Raw genomic sequence first — 20,846 nt, 5'->3', positions numbered from 1 at the left:
ACGTTGTATTTTATTTATTGGTCTGGGATGTACATATTATCTATGATTATAGCACCACTCAGTCCCCTGAGAAAAATAGCGAACCACAGACGCACTACCAGTCCTTCTCTACACGTGAATAATGGTTAACAGGTGTATTCCCATGGCTACCACGACCCCGGGCAACAACCGCACTGAAGTATCTGGAACAGCGGCGAGCGGTCAGCAACACTTAGCCATTTCACTTAAACCGCATTGTCCACACGTTCTGGGGTGATTGTGTATAGATAGGTGCCCCATCATTACACAACATCCGCCCTGGAACTTTAAAAAAATAAATAACTAAAACAAAAAAAACGACTGGATTAGTCCTCTAGGCACCCGTCTGGATACAATATCGTCTTTCTGGACTCTCCACGACACCCACCACAAAATCCACTTGCTGAATGGGCTCTCCATCCAGCAATTGCGATTGACTAGGGTCACTAACACCCTCACTTAAGCTCTGAACGTTTTGGCAGATTCCTCCATTTTCCCCAATTTGTTTCCCCAGACAAGGGACCTTTCCAGGCCCTTCTCAAGCCACGGGAATCGTGACACATATCAATACATCAGGCACCCACGTTTTTTTTTCTAAGTGCGTTACTGCACCAACCATCCAGCAACAATCCAAGGATTAGCTATATACAGCATCACCACTGCTTTCATAGCAGCAGGTAAGCTGTGTTTCGATACGGCACCACTAAGCCTTTATTTATTCCTTTATTTATTAAATAATAAATGACGCAATTATTTCCCAAGATCCTTACAAACCCTTATCTATCCACAGATATTACAGACAGCACTATTACTGGTGTTTATCCTGATGAAGGCCAATAAAAACCGGGCTACAATCAAGCCTTCCATGGCCAAAACACACCTGTGTCGATTCTTCGTGACACAACTACAAAAACCCTTCTTTGTGTATGTCTTGTAGATAATGTTGTGTACACCCTGTGTTAACCACACCCTGGACCACTTTCTGTCTCGGGTGCACTCTGTTTAAATATAGGTCTTTCAAATTGTCAAATGTGTCTGTGCTCTTAGGTACCTCAACATCAAAGAGGTTGATACTTACCTTGTATTTCCACCATATACAATCACTCCTGTCTGTTGTTCTTGAGCTTTCGTGCTTATCGAAAGTTGTGTAAACTAACTAAAGTATAAACTTGTGTTGTTGAAATAAATTCATATGTTCAGAACCACATTGTGTGTTTGTAGGATCTCACCTCCTGATTTTTTTGGTATCTATATTCTTTACAAATGATTTGTTTTTTTGTTTTCAACATGCCCCATGTTCCTTCTGTCTATGGTCTCTGATTTCTCCACTTTACAATTGGTTAAACGTAGTTCTCAGGATGATCACACTTAGCCTCCATGCACGCATTGCCAAATGGCAGCCGAAATGTCAGAAGTTGTGCTATACAAGGAAATTATGTATTACATCAGAAGAAAAAGATCTTATTTCCTATCCAGCTCCTATATGTTGAATACAGGCAATATATGGATGTTTTGGTCTGATATGGTAATTTGTCACTCGCCTATAGACATGTGTTACAGCTGATAAAGCTGATTCATCACATAACCCCAACCAGAATTTCAGCATCTCCTCTGAGGAAATTAAGGGAGTGGTGAAGCGTGAGATGATATCTTTCAAATTATCAAATCCAATCCCTTGTTTGGGGTCCCTGTTACTTTCTTGAAGGCACTGTTTTTGGTAGGATCTGTGTGTGAACTCCAACCTGGTTTGTTGGGTTTTTCGTCTTTGTCTAGGAAACTGTGTCTTCTTTGTTGGGCAACTTCCAGGTCTGAGATCACCTCTAACAACCTAGGCTGTCTGGTCCAGTCCCACCAGTCAGAGTGCATCATGCCCACAGCACCCTGGGCTGCTCACCTCCAGGCTTGATTTTCCTTTTTTGTGTGACCTCTGCCAATTCTCCACAGCCTATCCCCATCTGATGTGTGGCTTTCAATTCTCATACCTCTCATGATTTAACCCCAGTGGAGGGGATTGCCATGGCCTGTTCTTGCTGCTAATATTGCTCTATTGGTCTCTGGCTCCTTCCCATTCTCCAACTTTCTCTGCTTCTGGCCTCTATCACATCATCTCTGGTTGGAAAATCCATACATTTTCTGTCCTCCATCTTCGATTTCTTTGTCAGACCATTCCTCAAGTCAGTTCCCTGAAAGACCAATAACTTGTAACACATGGGGCTTATTGATGTCCTTACTCTTGATCTTTCAAGATAGTTGCTTCACTGGTTTGAACTTAAAGCTTTCCTTTCCACATGGTCCGTAGTTGTTTGAACTTCAGTAGTCAGCACCCAGAAGAAGAGGTTGTGTTAACTGGCGTATCGCTGCTACATTCCTTGCAGGCCTTTTACCAGCAGGATGACTTCCACTCTGGGATACATTTCCTGGTCCCATGTACACAATTAATTCCAACTATGGATCCTTTGCTTAACTCCTGGGGACTACTAAATCTGATGCGAGGGGGTATTTGTCTGCTGCCTATGTTCACTTTGGCTTTCTTTTTCTTTTTTTATGCCACAAACATGTACACTAAAGAAAGACAGGACTGTGGGTTTGCAACCAAAGGTCTGTGCGCTAGTGGTCACTGATTGTGCTAGGGTATCGTAATGCAAATTGTAGTGCAAGCAGCAAAACCACCTGCACCAGCCAGTCCACCGTGGCTGGTACTGAAAACTGATAAAGTGAAGGGTGAGGTGGTAATGCGCTTAACACCATAACAGTAAGGCACAGTGATAAAATTGTTGATGCTTTAATTGAGACAGGAACAGCAGACACGTGTTTCGACACAGGTCGTCCTCAAGGCTGGGTAATTTTTGCATACACAAAACCAAAAGCAAATTGTCACGTAACAAAACAGAATTGAATATGGTCAAAGACATCAACAATTATTGACAAATCAAGATATAGGGCCTCATTACACGGATGGCGGTAAGGGTTTACCGGTACCGGTATTTTTCTTCAATCCGATGAAACGCAAATCGGAGATATGGTCCAACTGGTGTTCCAATTGCCAGTGAATGGCCAAAGGTAATTTAGGTTCCGGCATTCTGAGACTGGACAAATGTGCTCTTATTCGAATTCGAAGCTGGCGGATTGTGCTGCCCACGTACAATCTCCCACAGATACAAATGATGACATAGACCACGTAGGTAGTCTTGCAATTAATAAAATCTCGTATGACAACACTGGATTTGGGGCGGTTCTGTCCACGCCTTTTGTTCCACCTGACTTTGAAGGGTTATCTATTTGATTTTAGTGTTTTTGTAGCCATTAACATTACTGCTATAAAGGTGATTGGTGCTTGCTTTGCACGAGTGGTGGTTCCGGTGATCTGTGCACCATATGGGGCTTCTTCAGCTACCCCCCACTATATATTTCATGATGCATATCTTCAGTAAGCTCCTAACATACGATATTATACTTGAGGGTTACACAACCGTATACACCATTATTCATTATATTTCTTTTGTTTTATTATATTGTTTCCTTATCCCTGCAACTGTCTTCGCTTCCCTTGCTCCACTCTCCAACCCGGGTACATGGCATGCTAATATATATATATATATATATATATATATATCTTTTTCAATGTATATATTTTTTGTTGCTTCATTGTGTCCAAACAACACCTCATATGTTGTGGTTTTCTCTTTATTATGTGAAACAATTATTTTTCATATGCAATATGTATGACCTTCAATACTGTTTGTTGTATTATTTTGGATCTATATCTTCATTTGTCAATAATTTTTGATGTCTTTGACCATATTCAATTCTGTTTTGTTACGTGACAATTTGCTTTTGGTTTTGTGTATACAAAAATTACCCAGCCTTGAGGACGACGTGTGTCGAAACACGTGTCGGCTCTTCCTGTCTCAATTAAAGCATCAACAATTTTATCACTGTGCCTTACTGTTATGGTGTTAAGCGCATTACCACCTCACCCTTCACTTTATCAATGTATATTAAAGACATTCCGGTTTTCTTCCTCTTTGTCCCTGGCCTCATCATTTTGGAACAAATTGGCCATACAGACTTAAGTTGGATTTTCAGAATCCATGGTCCCCCAACACTTTGTGTGCAGAACTGGAACAGTTCCTCCTTGATAAAATGGGCAACGCACTGGAGCCGGAGCCAACACCATTCAGCAGCTCCCTCCTGTTAGAGTAGGCACCAGAAGCGCCACAGTCCGTTCCGACCAATAGAATGGCCTGCGGAGCCCTGAGCCGGCAGGCAAAGCCGGCCGCATTTAAGGCCTTAGTTTCCTGTCTCTTCTTGTCCATTCCTGTACAGCAACAGCCGCATGGACCCCTGCCCAGCCGCACTGGACGCATGGCGCAATCTGCAGCATGAACTCTCCATAAGACACGCAAGCGCACATAATGGATCCCTGACGCAATCACTCAAACCTATTCCATCTGAAGGTAAGAAGAGTCTATATGCAACTTGCTTGCGGCGTCTTCTGTACCGCCATGATGCTCTTATGTAATCAATTGCCCCCCTGAAACTATCCTATCAGACCTACCCTCTTCCTCCTCTCCCCTCCTAGAACTGCTTTCACAGGCTCCATTACCCAGCCAAGGCCCGCCTCATACAGCCTTCATCCACACGTTCCAGATGCCCCATCCCATTGGAAACAGCCGGATCGAAGTAGGAGGATACATTCCTACGAGTACTCCACCTGCCCGACAAGACAGCCAGACCGTCATGCCCAACACTGTCTTGCAAAATCCCACAATTCATCACCCTCCTGGTGGAGGTGCGTCCTACATCCTTCCTGCCGTCCCTGAACCAGTAACCCCAAACTCCTGTGAGCGCCGCCTCTCGGAGCTTTAGCACTGCCTCACCTGACATCTTTACCATTGCTCCCTCGCAACACCACATTCAACCATTAGGGGACATTCCCCATATGGCACCTAGCAGCACACCCCTTGATGGCATTCCTGCTTTGCAGAGCCACATTCATTGCCAGACAAGAGTACCAAGCACCCCTGCAATCCCCCCCAACCCATTTCCTTCCTTGTGGCGCAAGATGGTCAGGCCCCAGGAGTGCCACCACTCATGTTCATGCCACACTGCCTAACCTCCATGCCACAGTGCAAGAACCACCTTATGACAAACACACCAATACAACCACTGCTCCCTCGATCCAGCACAGTGCTTGTCTGCGTATCAGGGAATGAGTATTAAAGCTCCCTCCTTGATGCCGAGAGAACCCACCACTGAACACATAACCAACACATGCCTCAGCACAACACAGACACCTACACTCACCACGCCATGCTCAGGCGCTATCCGACATGCTCATCTCTCAAGTCGGACTCATCGTACTGCCACTGCTCACCTAGCCTACCCCTGGGACCTCCAGACCTGAAGCTTCTTCCTCCGTTATTACACCATAACCCAGTGCCACCTTCCTGATCTCACACCACCCCGTGCCATGCAAACAGTTACCAACCTCACTCCATCCACTGCCTGTCCACCTTCCTCAACACTCTTACATCCTGATCAACGCTAAGTCCATTGTTGCCCACGCTATGGACATCCATGACCTCATCACATCCAACAACACTGACATCCTCGCCATCACTGAAACCTGACTCACTCCTACATCTGGCCCAGCACTATCCATCGCAGTACAGTAAAAGGTTACACGAAAACAATCCACTCTTCTAAAGTTACTACTTATAACATGAGAATTACTGAAGCTGCTTTGAACACCCGAGAACTGTTCTCCATTTTAAGAGAATTAGAATCCCCCATCACTACTCTCTCTAACGTCACAAAAACACCACTTGGTGCAACAAAATGTAAGAAACCCTAACACATAGTCACACAACTTCAGGATAAAATTAAAACCAAACTCGCCAGTTATCCATCAAGGTGGTCAGGTCATACCCAGAACAATCCGACACCCATAGTCTGGCCTAACTACTATTATCGTAGGCCTCAAACCATCCCGCTGGATGGGTGATATCTGCCTAGCCACTCTGGTAAACGAATGTGCATACCTCTGAAACCGCTCATCACCGCCATTATCAACTCTTCATTCAAATCCAGTACCATCCCGACCTGCCTTAAATAGTCGTGGATCTCCCCGACCCCCCCTTCTTCAAGAAATCCTCTCTGGAACCCGCTATCCACACCAACCATAGACCCATCACTACAGTGCCCCTCCTCCTGGGAATCATTGACAAAGTAGCTTAGACCCAAATCCAAGCTTTCCTGGAAACTTGCCATATCCTTAGTCTGCGCCAGTCCATCTTCCGACCCCCGCCATGGGACTTAAATAGCACTCCTTGACTTGAAGAATCAGCTTGATGGGACCAATGAAGCAGGAACACTCTCTCCTTCTCCTCCTGGACCTATTAGCAGTCTTCGACTTAGTCAACCACCAAACCTTCTGTCGCCACCTCACGAAGGTTGCAGGCTTCTTCTTTGAAGCAGCCAACTGGGTTGCATCCTTCCTGGCCAACAGAACCTCCAGAGTGTTCTCTGACGAAGCGTCAGCCACCCCCATTCCTATATCCTGTGGTGTGCCCCAGTGTTCATGTGTCTCCCCCAACTTGTACAACATTTACACCAAACCTTTATTTGACCACCTTGACACACTAGGTATCCCCTTCACAAACTATGCCGACTTTACCCAGATCTTCATCCCCTTTGGGTTGACTATAACCAGGACTCTGAGTGCGTAAACAAAATCTACGAACAACGAAAACACAGAGCTCCTCATAGTTGGGACACCATCCAGCCTAGCGCGTTTCGACCCAGCCTTCATGTTCTTCACAATTGATGGTAATACAAATCCCAGTTTCATCAGCTGTAAAGACTTTGGGAGTCTACCTTGGTGCCCCGCTAAGCATGTCAAGCCAAATCAGCCACATCACCTCTTCTGCAGCGTACACCACCAAATTGATACGACACAGAAATCCGTTCCCATCATCTGGTAACCTCCTCACCATCGCCCAACCCTGTTCAAAGTTGGATTATTGTAATGCCTTGCTTTGAAGTCCACCTGACATAAACAAGCTCCAGGTCATACAAAACAGTGCCCTACCGGCAGCTCTGGACCCAAGTAAATTTGACTACATCTCCGAAGTTTGGAAATCTATACATTGGCTCCCAGTCAGAGAGAGCATTAAGCTCAAAATCCTCTCAACTGTGCATAAATGTCTATCTAACAATGTCCCACCTTGCTTAACCAAGAAAATGGTTCCTCATACATCATCTAGACAGCTTAGATCTGCCCAGAGTCACTGTCTGTTCAAACCTAGATTCAGTGGCTCTAGCTTCCCAACCGTAGCAGCCATCCTCTGGAACAACTTACCCCTGCACTTATGCTCTGGCCATCCTATCTCACTTTCCATAAACGCCGAAAGACCCATCTTTTCAACTAATTCTATGGAACTGTACTCAATATTGCTGCAACCAGCACCTAAATGCCCCCGAGCTTTGCGCGCTTATACAAATGAAAATAAATAAGCCGTGTAGGCAGATTCTGAGAGGTCAACCGATTCCAATGAACAGGGGCCACCACTAATGTCTATCCAAACCCGGTAGTGTGACTGAATAGCAAGGCTTAGACTTAGGAAGGCATGAGTGGTGAAGGGTTCACTTAAGCACACATAGTGCACTCTTAAAACACGATAGGTAGCATGGATACAAATAGAGTTATTTATTTAGGCCTTAAAACAAGTTCCTAGCAATTAAAACCGCAGGTTAGCAATGCACTAAACCATTCACTGCTATTATATACACATTCACCTTGATGTGTTCTGCTAAGTGCACTGGCATTTCTCTTTTAAATACATTTAAAGACAGGTTGCAAAATACTGTAAGTGTGGCTAAGCAAGCGATTAAAAAGAAATAGAACCAGACAAGTAATCAATACTTTGAGAACTAATGGGTTTGAAATAACTAAGTTCGCAAACACCATACAAACTGTATACTAAGGAACTAACCTTAAAACGTCCTTCAGTACGTAGAAAGGCAGGGGCCCAGCAGGTCCCAAAATGTCTTTTCAGGAGGTAGGGGGGCTCTTTTAGGAAGTTGCACAAGTGATGGCTTCATCTTAAGTAGTAGTAAGTTCAAAGTTCAATAAAAACAAGGACAGTCATTGAAAGCCCCTCTCCCAATCCAACTGCCCAGGCAGGAGAGGATTCCAGGCCATTACACCTCTATTCAGGGCTAGGCAAGGGAGAGATGGGGCTAGGACTTCATGCCCAAAGAAGTCTCTGGAGATAGGGCGGCAGCCAACACAGGTATGTTTACTCACCCCCTATACTCTGATTCACTCAAAGACCACATAGGATTTCCTGAAATCGCTGGCCCATCTGGATTTATGGCATGGATCCATTAGAGGAAGCCTCTGAGTTGTGGGTGCCGAGGTCACTTCAAGCATTGGGTTCTTGGCCTGGCTAGTTCACGTTTCCATGCTCAGATGGACTGGATTCTGGACCATTGAACACTCCGGACACACCAACTTTAAGAACCCCCACTCCGGCAACGACCTCCGAGGATTCAGTGCATGCGGCATAGGAGCAAGAAGTGTTGACCACTTAAAGACCATGGCGGAAAGTGAGCCTCTTGGCATGAAGAAAGAAACTGGTCCTGCAAGGCCCCTCTTCCTGGTGAAGAGCTGCAACTTCAGGGAAATGCGTCTTCTTCCATAGGCTGAGGATCTGCTGAGTCCCAAGGCTCCATACGCGACAGCGACTATTGCAGCGAAGTAGCCCAGGAAGAAGTCTGGCTAGCCCACAGAATGGTTCTGCGACTGTTCGGAACGGTTCCAGCAGCTGGATCTTCAAGCAGGGGTCAGGACTGGTCGTTTCCAACGGTTAAGAGTTCGAAAAACTGAAGGAGGCCTTCTTGAGGATCTGCATTGAGGCAGGGCTTCGTTGGGCAAGTGATGAAAGCAGTGCTGGTGATCTTCCAACAACGAGTTTTTGGTCTTCAGCGAGCTGCTCTCCTACATAGGGATCTTATCTCCAACGATGATCTGAAGTATGGTGGCAGGAATCTCCTTTTATCTAGGATCTGGGCTGGAGTTACTCCCCAGTCCACCATTGCCAAAGATCTGCACAGTTCAAACTAGCAGTGGCTTTCAATCCTAGACATCCTCTGGCCACAGCATCCTCCCAGGAACAGACACACCTGACAGTGATGTGAACTGTGACCGGACAGACTTAGCCCCAAAATACCAAAACAGACAAAATCCCACCCTTTGCTGGCGAAAGGTAGAGCTTTCCCCGGCAAAGGGCTTACCATGTACGGAAAATCCAGCCACTGCAGGGCAGGAGTAAGGTCAAAAAACAATATCGCCAAATGAATGGCAGGTGAAAATCTTGTAGAACTGCCATTTCAGTATATGGTACTCTAATTGGCATTAAGCTGTAAACTGCAAAAGTGCACAGCCAATAAAAAAGCAAACACTATAAAAGTATCTGCGGCCACAAGCCCATCCTAGACACATTATGCTAGTAACCATAGAGTAGGGGAACAACAAAGTTACAGGGACAAAAAGTGTCCGTACCCCACTTCACAGGTGATGTGTGTATGAAAAATAAACAAAGAACTTTACTATGGAGAACAGAGTTCACCTGCACTGATAGTCATAGGGACTGACCAGTGCCCCCCAAAAAGATGAGCTTAGAAAGGTAAGTGGACCAAAAAGGTTTCACTTACCTCCAATAGTCAGAAAAGGTTCAATACAATAACAGAAAGAAGGGAGTCCCTGATGTCTCATGGAGGAAAAGCAGCATAAATAAAACCTTTCCTAACACAGACAAGGTATGCACACCTGATTGATCTTTTGGTCGGACCTGATTCTTTGGCTCATCATATTCATAATGAGTCATCGTAGACCAAACAGTAACCAATATTGTGGGCTCTTGGGTATTGTTGGTAAGCTCTGTGCTATGTTGTATTGTCACCCATTTCTCCCTCCCTCTCATTCATGCTACCCTCAGAACACCACTTCTCAAACACTGCCATTTCCTTTCTGTGGGCTTATTTCTCTAATACTGCCTCCTCCATTTTACTTTGCTGGGGGTTTCACTGCCTCCGTCCCATGAGCCATCCTTACTTGTCTGATCCCCATCAGTCCTGTCCCCCATGCCATTCAGCTCTCCTTAGCTGACAGTTGCGATGGGTACTAACCCGTACAAAGCCATATACACTTTACCCACTTACCTGCTTCTTTCTGGCCCAGGATAAGTACGGTGTAGGGGCTGTGGCCACCTGTGTGCACTTTTTTTTGTGGGCGTCCATCCGCTGGCAAACCATTGACGTGAAATGTGCAGGCTCCTGATAAGTTAACATCCGTAGGTTCTTCGAGTCTTGTGTGTGAAAAACCTACGGCAATATGTCCTAGAGCTCCATGCGAGAAACCCCCTCACAGGTCAACAACTAGATACATTTTATTTCTCAAGAACTTGGGAGGGATTTGGTTTTCTATTTCAGGGGGTTAACTAGTCTCTGTAGTCCCTTAATCCGAGTTGTGCTCCCTGTCTCTAGTTTCTGGTATTCCTTTGCTTCATCTAGATTCAGGTGTTGGTATTGCCTAACCAACCTCTGCATATCCTGTGGTAATGAATCAAGGACTCTCTCCATAATGATTTACTGCATGATGTTTTGAATGGTATTAGTCTTCTGGTTAAATCCAAACCACTCCAACATGCTCTTTTTGAGGTTTATACGAGTTCTTGCTGTGCAGGCTACTGCTTCAAAGTTTTCAAAAAATACATTGGGGTCCTCTTACTGGCAATACTTCTGCACTAAAACAGGAACGTTTAGATAACCTCTTGCAACTGAGTAAAGTGTCATGATGTTTCCCTTCAGCTGTATTCTGTGATTCCCCATATACTTGTAGCGCTGGTTTGAAAACTTGGATCTGGTTGCTCTTTATCAGTTTTTTACAGCGTTTGCCTGTTGGGCTTGAGTGGTAAGATTATGATGGAGCTGCATTTGCCTTTCTGTCACTGTCTTGATCAAAACCTCCAAGCAGACAAGCTGTTAGTCCTTTGATACAAATGTAAATGAAGATGTCTTAGGTCTAAGGGCCTCATCAACGGTTGGGTGGTATCCCAGTTGTAATACCGCCCAACTGTAATAGCGTTAGTGCCCACCGGTCCTGCCGTATTACCGCCGGAACACGGGTTGGACTTTGACTGTAAATTCCCTTTTCCCCACTGGGTCCATTGGATCCAACGGGGCATTTTTGGCGCTAACACAGCCGGCAGCAATTCCGCCAAAAACATGGCGCTAAATGGGATTTTCACCTCCCAAATAAAGCTGGAAGTAAAACAGACCATTTAGCGCCCCCAACTTGTGATAGGGCCAGCTCTTAAACGGCGGTAATACCATTGTCCCCGCATTTAAGGGCTACAGCCCAACTTGTGATGAGTCCTTGTAGGGGTTGTCGACATCCACTTCTTTAACTCTTTGGGATGAATCCCTACGTCTTGATGATCCCACTTGTGATTATCTATACAATTTATTTTTGAAATTTTCTATATGGCAGACCAGTGAAATACACTCAACAACCTGTTGTAAATTGTATTTGCAAGTTTTATTTTTAACTTGTCACAGTGGAATTTCTTTAATATTGTTGTCAGAGTAGCATTTCCGGTCCAAGTCTTTTGGTGAAAAATTCATGGCGTTTCCAAGAATGCAATGCCAGGCTTCCTCTGGTCATGTCTAATGGAAGCTTTGAGACTTTATCTTTGTTTCCTAGAATGCAGCACCGTCAATCTTAGTCTCAAAATGTCATTTGGACACCTTGTACTTTCTACTTTTCCCAGAATGCAGCATCAGGGCTTTCTTTCACAATATCTTTTGGACACTTTGGTACTTTGACTACAATTACCATACGTCTGAGCTTTTTTTCCTCTCAATGTCTTTGTAGGATAGTTTGGTGCATTGACTACTTCATCCAACATTCAGTATCAGGCACAAGGTGTTTTCTCTTCTGAGGTGTATCTTCCACTTGGTCTTGTCCTCTACTGCTTCCAGTTCAGTCTTGGGTACAGTCTTCCGTCTGGGTCCTGTCCCACCACAGCCAAAGTGCCTCCTCCTCATAGCACTCGCTTGGCCTTTTTTCCTCCAGGTTCCAGCAGCTGCATACTCTGTGTCATGTGTTCCTGGTGTCCAAAGCTTTCCACCATCTGCTATTTTCAGGCCACAATCTTTGTCTTCATTGCTATTTCTCTCTGCAGCTTTTTGCTCAGCGGTCAGTGTTCTCTTTTCCCTTGGCTTAATAAGGGTGACTGGTTTGTGTTATTTTTTCTCCCGGGTTTACATGCAACCTATAAGTGCGTTTAGTGGATTTGTTTCGCTATATGGATGAACTTCGCCACATGGCATTATTTGGGGGTCACCTACAATATCTCCAGTAAGGAGTCCAAAGATTTTTAGGCAGGAGTACATTTTTGTAGGCCTACTGTAGCTTGTAATCGTAGGACGTTTATGAAGGAGTGATATCGCTTCAGCCATTCTAATAATGCATCTAACAGTATTCTCTTTCATTGCAGAGGGTTTCCAGTCCTGGATGTGGCGAGGCCTGACATTCCTTCTCCCTTTTCTTTTCTTTGGACAGGTGAGCTTGCAAGTTACTTCCATCATGACTTATTTGGCTTTAACTTTGCACAGCCACAGTATTATTTATAAGCAAGAAAAATAAAGCATGCCCCTTTGGCTGTTTTAAGGAGTGTGCTTTGTTTATTTAACAAATGTAGTTGATTTAAAATCTTTCAAAATGTAAGTCTTCACATTGAGTATGTAGGTGAAAATGTTAGGCACTGCTTAGCTCATGCACGTACAAATAAATGCATGCATGACGGCCATCTCAGTGTAGTGATGGCTCACACCATTGCAGCTAGCCTGGTGGCACTAGCATATGTGTGGCACTCACTGGAAAAGGATAACTTTACAAAGTGTGAAATTGAATATATTTTATACATTTACTCAACTTTGAAGCTCTTAGCATTGCTGCTGAAAGGTATGCTCAGCTACCCTGTTCTTTGTATCCTGCCATTCTGTACAGCACTGTTACTAAAAGTGCTATATGACAGTAATGGCGCACAAAACTAGTCAGAGGAAATGTTGACAATATTTTAGTATTGCTGTGCTTTGTGGGCATTCCCGTGCTCCAAGAACACGTTTTTTTCTGCGTACTATGACAAATCCGGGGCCTCGTCACTGCTTCAGATGGGAGAGCCCCTTCCCATGAGGCCAGGGAGGTGAGGCTGCTACCCCAGTATCCCCCTGGGATGGTGCTCAGTGAGAGGATATCATGGGAAGCGGGGGGCGCATTGAGAGCAGTGGTGAACCTGGGAGAAGCACTATCCCCTTAACCCACACACCTTCCCTCAAAGCCCCTTCCATTCCCTAATACACAATGTCCCCACATGGTTTTATAAGACATCTCAGATAGAAACCACTGGGGCGGGGAAAAGGCAACGAGTAAGGAAGATCACCAACTTGAATGCCGGCATATGCTCTAGCCTTTGCTGTAATGTGATTGGCCAGCTGTCATTTAAAGACAGCGGCATAACAGAACGATGGTGTCTACCTTCTCTGCTCGATGCAGACCGAGAGTGTGGCAGAAGCCGTGCATACTCACAGGTAAGAGAAGCTGATGGCGTCCCAGAGGGAAGCAAACCCACGGAAGGGTCAGGTAGCGGGAAGAGAACCGGAGAGGAGAAAACCTACCCGCTGGGAACCAGAGCTGCTGCACTGTCCACAATGCTCCGGCAGACTGCAGAGGAAACCTGTGAGCGACTGGGAAAGGTCCCGCTCTACGGAAAGACTGGCAAAGCGCTTCGGAGACCTGCGAACCGTTGGAGACAGACAGCCAAGCCCCTACAGGTATCAGGGTGGCTAGTCGAGCGCATGGGGCAAGAAACACAAAGGAGAAATACTCACCGGGAAAGGGTGACAAGGAAAAGGGGACCTGGGACCCACATCAGAAAAACATGTCCCGACTGGCAGACAGAAGGGAAATGCATAGACCTTGGCAAGAGAGTAAACCAGGGCTGTGGGCAGAAGTGAAGCAAAAGCAAGAGAACATGCGAAATAACCTAGAGAAAGGGGCCTGGAACCCGCATCAGAAAAGAAAAACACGCATCAAAAAAGTTCCTCTGTAAGGGGGCACACAAACTTTGGGGAAATGCATAACGTTCACAGACCTTGTCAGGAGCGGAAATCGATTCTGTGTAATAGAGAGAGAGGTTGGATGATAAAGACATGGTGATCTGACCAGAGAAGGGGGTCTGGAACCCTTATTGAGAAAGTGCTCCCCATGTGCTATCAAAGATGAATACGATGTTTGCGTGTTTGACTGACACTCAGAGACCTTGGCAGGAAAGTAAACCAAGGCTATGGTGGCAAGTGAAACCAGAGAACCCGGTTTGGGAAATCAAGAGCGTGGTGTAAACCACTTGGCAGGGGAATGGGCCAAGAGGAGGGTTACTGAGAACAGGGTCTGAGTCCTGCAGTAACTGAGAAAGAGAAAACGCAGCGCTGCTTGGGAGAAAACCAGGCTATTTTACATTGTGGCAGTACCTAGGAGGATGGCTCTGCCTTAGGAACAAACTTTAATTACCTTGGAAAGATTCTGGAGAAAGGGAGTCAACCCCTTGGGTCTAGTGGAACTTTTATTTACTTTCTGCATCTTTTTTGGAACTTTTGTGTTTCATCTGCAAGGTCGGGCTGCAGGAGCTGTGAGGGATAGGTTAGGATTTGGACACAGGACGTGAACTTTAATTTAGACATTCTCACACCTACAGTTTCATTAGTTAGTTTTGTTGAGGCAGGGAAACTCCTCTTGGTAGGGAAAAGTTAGGATTTCCTCCAACTCCCCCATGCCCCCTTTCATTTTGAGAATAAAAGTCTTCGATAATCAACATGTGCCACCTTTGTGTCTGTCCTACTCCTACCACTTCACACTACCTTATGCCAGCTAGGGAACACACCTTTAACAGGAAGCAAAGTATCCCAGAATACACTCTGAATGTGGTGTGCGAAATGGAGCACTGCGCACACCCTGTTCTATCCATTAGGACAAGGGCAGACACACAGTGTTAGTTCAAGGATCTATGCCACCCCAGGCATTGCCTCTTGTTTTTTTAAGGCAAAATGGTGCCCTCTGGTGCCTCACTGCTGATGACGCCCTATGCAGCCACCTAGAGTTGTGTAATATCACCAGCGCTACAGCAACCATCTATATTTGTCTTTTATGCATTCCTTTGGAAACGGGAGCTGTGTACAGGAGGCGACTCTAAAGAACAACCAAGGACAATTATTTTGCAAATGCAAATGTTAGAGAACTAACTCGGGGACACTTAGGGCCTCATCAGACGTCTGGTGGTAACCCGTAAAAAGTGGCGGTAACGAAATTAGCGCTGCCAATACCGCTCCCCTGGATCATGAGCCGGAGCAAACACCGGCGACTGTAAAATCAGCCAGCGCTATTATAGCCAGCCACACAAGGTGCAAACACAGCCGCATCACAAGTCCATGCTCGGCGGTATTAGCACTGAAAACAAGGCGGAAGCTGGAGGTAAATGAACACAGGTGCCTGAAATGAAGCCACAGGTGATCCCAATCCACCCCAGAGTGCTACATAGAGCACAGCCCTACCCCAAACACTGTTTCTAACACCATGCTGCCACTAGCCAACTGTGAGCTGGGACAGGCAGCTGCTCATGCTGCGGCTGGCAGTAGAGAGGCAGGACAACCAGACCAGGGCACAGGGAGTACAGGTGTGTACCGATCCACAGGGTTGGGCCTCACCTTGGACCCTCACTTACCGCCAGTTGGTCACCCTGTACCGCCTCAACAGGGAGACCACAACAGAGCGGCTCAACACAATACAGGACGACATAGGGAGCAGGATCGACAGCTGTGCCCCCACTGCTTAAGCTAAGGTCTGTCCTAAAATTCCTCAGAAACTGGCACCTACCAGCACTCAGTGGCCATGATGCATGGCAGTGTGCAGTGTTGTGCCAGGTGCTTAAAGTCCTCCTGTGGCAAGTGCAACACCACATATCAATGCCTACGACCCCAGCCCAGGTCAATGCCATGAAGGCACAGTTCTGTGCAGTTGCCCAAATGTGATTGCTGCCCTGGACTGTACCCATGTTGCACTAGTGTCCTCCCCAAGCTCATGAAGCAGTGTACCGTAACCTCAAGCACTACCACTCCCTGAATGTGCAGGTGACCAGCGACCCCCAACCTATACATCACCCACTACTGTGTCCGCTACCCTGGTCCCACCCACGGTGCCATGGTCCTATGGAATAGCACACTGCCAGAATACATGGAGAAGCACAGGGGAAACCTGGATAGTGGGTGAGTAGAAAAGCCTGCAGTCATGTGCTGTGAAGCACATGCCCAAATTGCGGGGGGTGCACATAACTACACAAAGGATGGCATGACATGCACATTCTGTGCTTGACCACCTCCTGCACCAATGTCACAGTACAAGCCAGGGAGCATGCACATGTCAGACTTACCTGCATGGGGAAGCTGATGTACACATACAGTTGCAACTATAAACACCAACATGACTAATGGTAACACAGTGCAACATGCACTATCCAAAGCAATGGTGACAAATGGCCACATCGTCTCACACAAGAACAACCATGCCAGTACCACAGCAATGCATGCATATGCGGCCAGCCGACAATGGCGAGCCGGCGGACCCAGATGCTCAGGGAGGGCCCATGGGAAACCCAGCATGTCACATCCACAGTGGAAATACACTGCCACATGACAGCTGCACATGTCACTGACATACACCTCACGTAAAATATGCTGCAAGGGAACAGGGTGCATGTGAAGCAGAAATGATGCATGGCACAAGTGACACAGCATGCACAGACCTAGAATCGACACATGACATGAAATGAAGGCCCATTGGCATGCCCAAGTTTTCCATTGCCCTGATATTGTCTAAGCCCACCCCCGCACCGTGACTAATGCCTTTACCTCACCCAAGCAGGTGACTCCGGATACCCACAGATGCCATGGCTAAGGACCCCTGTGCGTGATCCACAAACACTGCAGGATAATGCCTAAAACCATGCTCGCAGCAGGACCCGTGTGTTCATCGAGCATACCTGGTGCCTCCTAAGGGAACCTGCCTTGACCGTACAGCTGGAGCCTGATGTACGCTCCAGAGAAAGTGGGTAAAATTGTGCTTGTGTGTGCCATGCTGCACAATATCTGCCTGAAGATGAATTTTCTGCTACCCCCTGATGTGGACATGCTACCCCCAGAGGACGAGTATGCAGTGCCTGTGACAGAGGCAAATGCACGCATTGCCAGAGATGAGGTGAGGGATGGGAGATTGGCCCGCCAGGGACTGATAGACAATTTCTTCTGACACTTTACCATGGCACAAGTCATGCACGACTGTGTGACACTCGCCTCTATAAATAAACACGACGATGACAATAGGGAATGTCCTCGCATTGATGAAGTTTAACGGTTTTAATGTAATGCAGTGCCCTAATTAACCCCTCACCAGCTCCCCAGCACAGTATCCCCCCCCTTTCTCCTCCCCACCAACTCCCCAGCACACAACCCCCACCGGCCCCGCCAACAACTCCCCAGCATGGCCACTCATGGCAATTAGTGTCTCAGAGTCCATTACAACCGTGGCCTCCCCCCGCCCCTCCTGCCAGCACCTGGTGATCTTAGGCACTGAACGGCACTGTGACTGACACCTCGGTGTGCCCTGCTGTGACTCCTCTCTCCTCTGTTGGAGTGCTAGAGATGGAAGGGATGGAGCCTGTCCCCTGCATCTGTTGGCGTGTCAACTCGTTGCTCTGACATATTGGCCTCTGCAAGTGTAGAGACCCCTTCAGTCATCTCCTTGACCCTCTGGGCGTATAGTGTCAGGCAGCCATACTGGCAGTTGTCTCCGCCCAGTTCTTTGCGATGGCCCGCACAATTCTGCAGTTGTCCTCTTGGATGCTGTCCCAAATGGCCTTCAAGTGTCCTGAGTGCGTGTGCCCTATCGCCTCCATCTCCCTCTCTCTCTGCTCCATCTCATCAAACCTCTGCAGCACGTGTGCCGTATGGGAGGGGGGCTGTGCAGTGTGCCGGGGCTGTAGTCAGGGCAGCTATAGGATGGGGTGTCCACATCCGCCTCAGGTGTGTGAGCACACTGCAGGCAATGTGGACGCTCGGGTGCCTGGCTATGCTGCCGGTGGTGAGGGCACTCGGGGGTCTGTGGCCCTTCTGCATGTGTCGACACTGGGCTGGTGTCCCCCTGTGTTTGTACAGTTGCCCAGGCTGGAGGTGTGGCTTCTGTGTCAGACCCTCCAGCTGCAGGAGTGTGTACAATGGTCCTTGCGGTGGTTCTGGTGGACGTCAGCCTGGCCTTGCTGCGTTGCAGTGTCTCACAGCAGGACGTCCGCTTTGGCGTGGGCTGACTGCACCTTTGCGCAGTGGTGGTGGCGGACCTAGAGGGCATGGATGTGCCACTCCCAGATGGGCTTGCCCCCTCAGATGCCTGTAGGAAACATAGGAAATGTTGTTGGGTATGATTCCCCCATGTGTGTTGGCATGCAATGCACATTTGCTATGGTACAGGGTGGGACCCCACACGTTTGGGCTGATGGGCACAATTGGTCTGGGGAGATTGCATTTGCGTCCCTCATCATGTGGATGGTAGCAGCAATGAGTGTGCGACACGTGGCCAGTTGGTCTTTGGCCTAGGGAGCGGGGGCGAGGGCACGGTGTCCATGCTGGGGCAACTGATGTTTGACATGTATGCTTGTAGTCCTTCATGCCCACACATCCCCTCCGAACATGGGGTCGGCCAACTGGGCCCGCAAAATGCTGGTGTAACCACAGTCCCACTGACACAGGGTGCACCAGCAGGGGTGAGGTGTGCATGGCACTTGGATACGTCACTTGCCATCTCTCCCCGCTGCTGCAATGCACAGGGGTGCCGTTGGTGCCCTATCCAGTGGCTGCTGTGGAGGTTGGCTGCTGTGCCACCCCCCTCACTCCACCCTGTTGGCATACCCAGCTACTGGGTCTGCTGACATGTGTCCCTGTACACTGGGGCACTGCCGACTCCCTTCATGTCTAGCACTGTGCTGCACGTTTCTTCCCAGGCGGGGAGGACCAGTGGCTCCATAGTTCCTCGTGTGGCAAGGGACTCCTGGTGGTGTTTTTTCAACAGCAGCTCCCGCGCCCTATCCGGGGTTTGCCACAGTTCTCCCCATCACGGGGGTAGCCGGCCACAGCTGTCACTTTCTGGTTGATTGCATGCCAGATGGCTGTCCTGCGCTGTGCTGATTTTTGCCTTTGGCGAAGGCCTTATAGTTCATCAGTGTGAGCAAAAAACACATTGTTCAGGGCCACCAGCCCCCCTCACTGAACTTTGGTTTTCGGAGTAGATTTTCGGCCACCTTACCTCTGAAGCCGCACTGGGAAGGCCAGTTGGAAAGCCCTGCGCTGCTCCCTGCAGCTCTGCTGCAAGACTCGCCTCATCTCCAGCAAGTCTACGCACCACGAGGGACACCGGAGTGCCCCCATTCCTTGGCCATGCTTTGCAGGCTGGATAAAGAAATGCGGTCCTCGAAGATGGCCGCTGCTGCCGTATCCAGGACAATGAGCAACAACAACTATGTTGCTGCTAATACATTCACTGCTGCGGGCCCAGATTGGCCACAGCAGCTTCCTGCTTCCAGTATATATGCTGGCTCTTCCAGCCCGCAGGCGAAGCAGCGCTTGGAAGGTCAGTTGGAAAGGCCTGCGCTGCTCTCTGCAGCTTTCCGCTGCTCGACGATGATGCTTCAGTTTTGCTCTGCCACTTTCTGCTCGCATGCCGCAGGTAAGCCTCTGCTCGAGCACTGAGACCGTGGCTTGCCCCCGCCCTCCCTCACGCTATCCCCCCTTCTGCATCACCCATTACAACTCACCTAAGCCACTCTAAAGCGACCTGGTCGCAGCTCACCCCACGTTGACCACCAGGCTTGCGCGCCTCCGTGCATGCACTGCTACATGGGCAGTCACCTCTACCCCCAGCCTGCACCAGCCTCTGTAACTTCCACATAGGCTGCAGGTTCTCCAACCCGGCTCCCACTGTGGCCAGCAAACTGTGCCTCAAGATACTCGCGCAGTTGCACAAACTAGCATGGCTATGCCACAGGATATTGCCTGCTCCCGAGCCTCAGCAAATGGCAGCTAGCTCCTCTCATATGCCCAATCTGATTGGATGCAACACCAATCCTGAAGCTATCTCTATGACAGATGCTTTACTCCCTCTTAAAATCGCCAAAAGGATTATGCTGCTAAAGTTGTATCAATACCCAATGTTGTGCCCAATTATATTTTTCTGCAGTTATGCCTGCAATGGACCAAGCAGCCTTCATGCAAGTCCAACAATTAATCAAAGCCAACAGCCTCCTTGGTCTCCATCAATCCTGCTTTCGCCCCGGTCATGGAACCGAAACGGCCCTACTCGATTTAAAAACCAAATGGACGATGCTTGTGAATCTGGTAAACCTGTATTACTTTTACTCCTGGACCTATCTACAGCATTTGACCTCGTTGACCACAATGTCCTCTGCCACCATCTGACATCTACAGCCCACTTATCACCCAACGCGACTTCCTGGATAACGTCATTCTTGCAAGGCAGGGCCATGCAAGTCTTCTCTGATCAAGCCTCTGCCTCCCCCGACATCATCCAATGCGGAGTCCCACAAGGCTCCTGCATTATCTCTACCCTATAAATCTTCACCAGACCTCTTCCTCATCCTTGACTC

The 20,846-nt window shown here is 47.8% G+C and overlaps 1 protein-coding gene across 2 annotated transcripts in view; it reads left to right on the top strand.

Annotated features, from left to right (window-relative positions):
• TMEM120A (transmembrane protein 120A) overlaps positions 1-20,846 on the top strand; it is a 473,343-nt gene that overhangs the window by 309,675 nt on the left and 142,822 nt on the right. For both annotated transcript variants that reach the window (XM_069614937.1, XM_069614938.1), the window contains one exon: positions 12,585-12,649. In XM_069614937.1, the coding sequence (XP_069471038.1) occupies positions 12,585-12,649 (65 nt within the window). The remainder of the gene's footprint in view (positions 1-12,584; positions 12,650-20,846) is intronic.

Source organism: Ambystoma mexicanum, chromosome 9 (assembly GCF_040938575.1).
Source record: "Ambystoma mexicanum isolate Mex_15411 chromosome 9, UKY_AmexF1_1, whole genome shotgun sequence".
Classification (NCBI taxonomy): domain Eukaryota; kingdom Metazoa; phylum Chordata; class Amphibia; order Caudata; family Ambystomatidae; genus Ambystoma; species Ambystoma mexicanum.
Note: the sequence above shows the minus strand (reverse complement) of the source record. Positions and strands in the feature narration are given on the sequence as shown.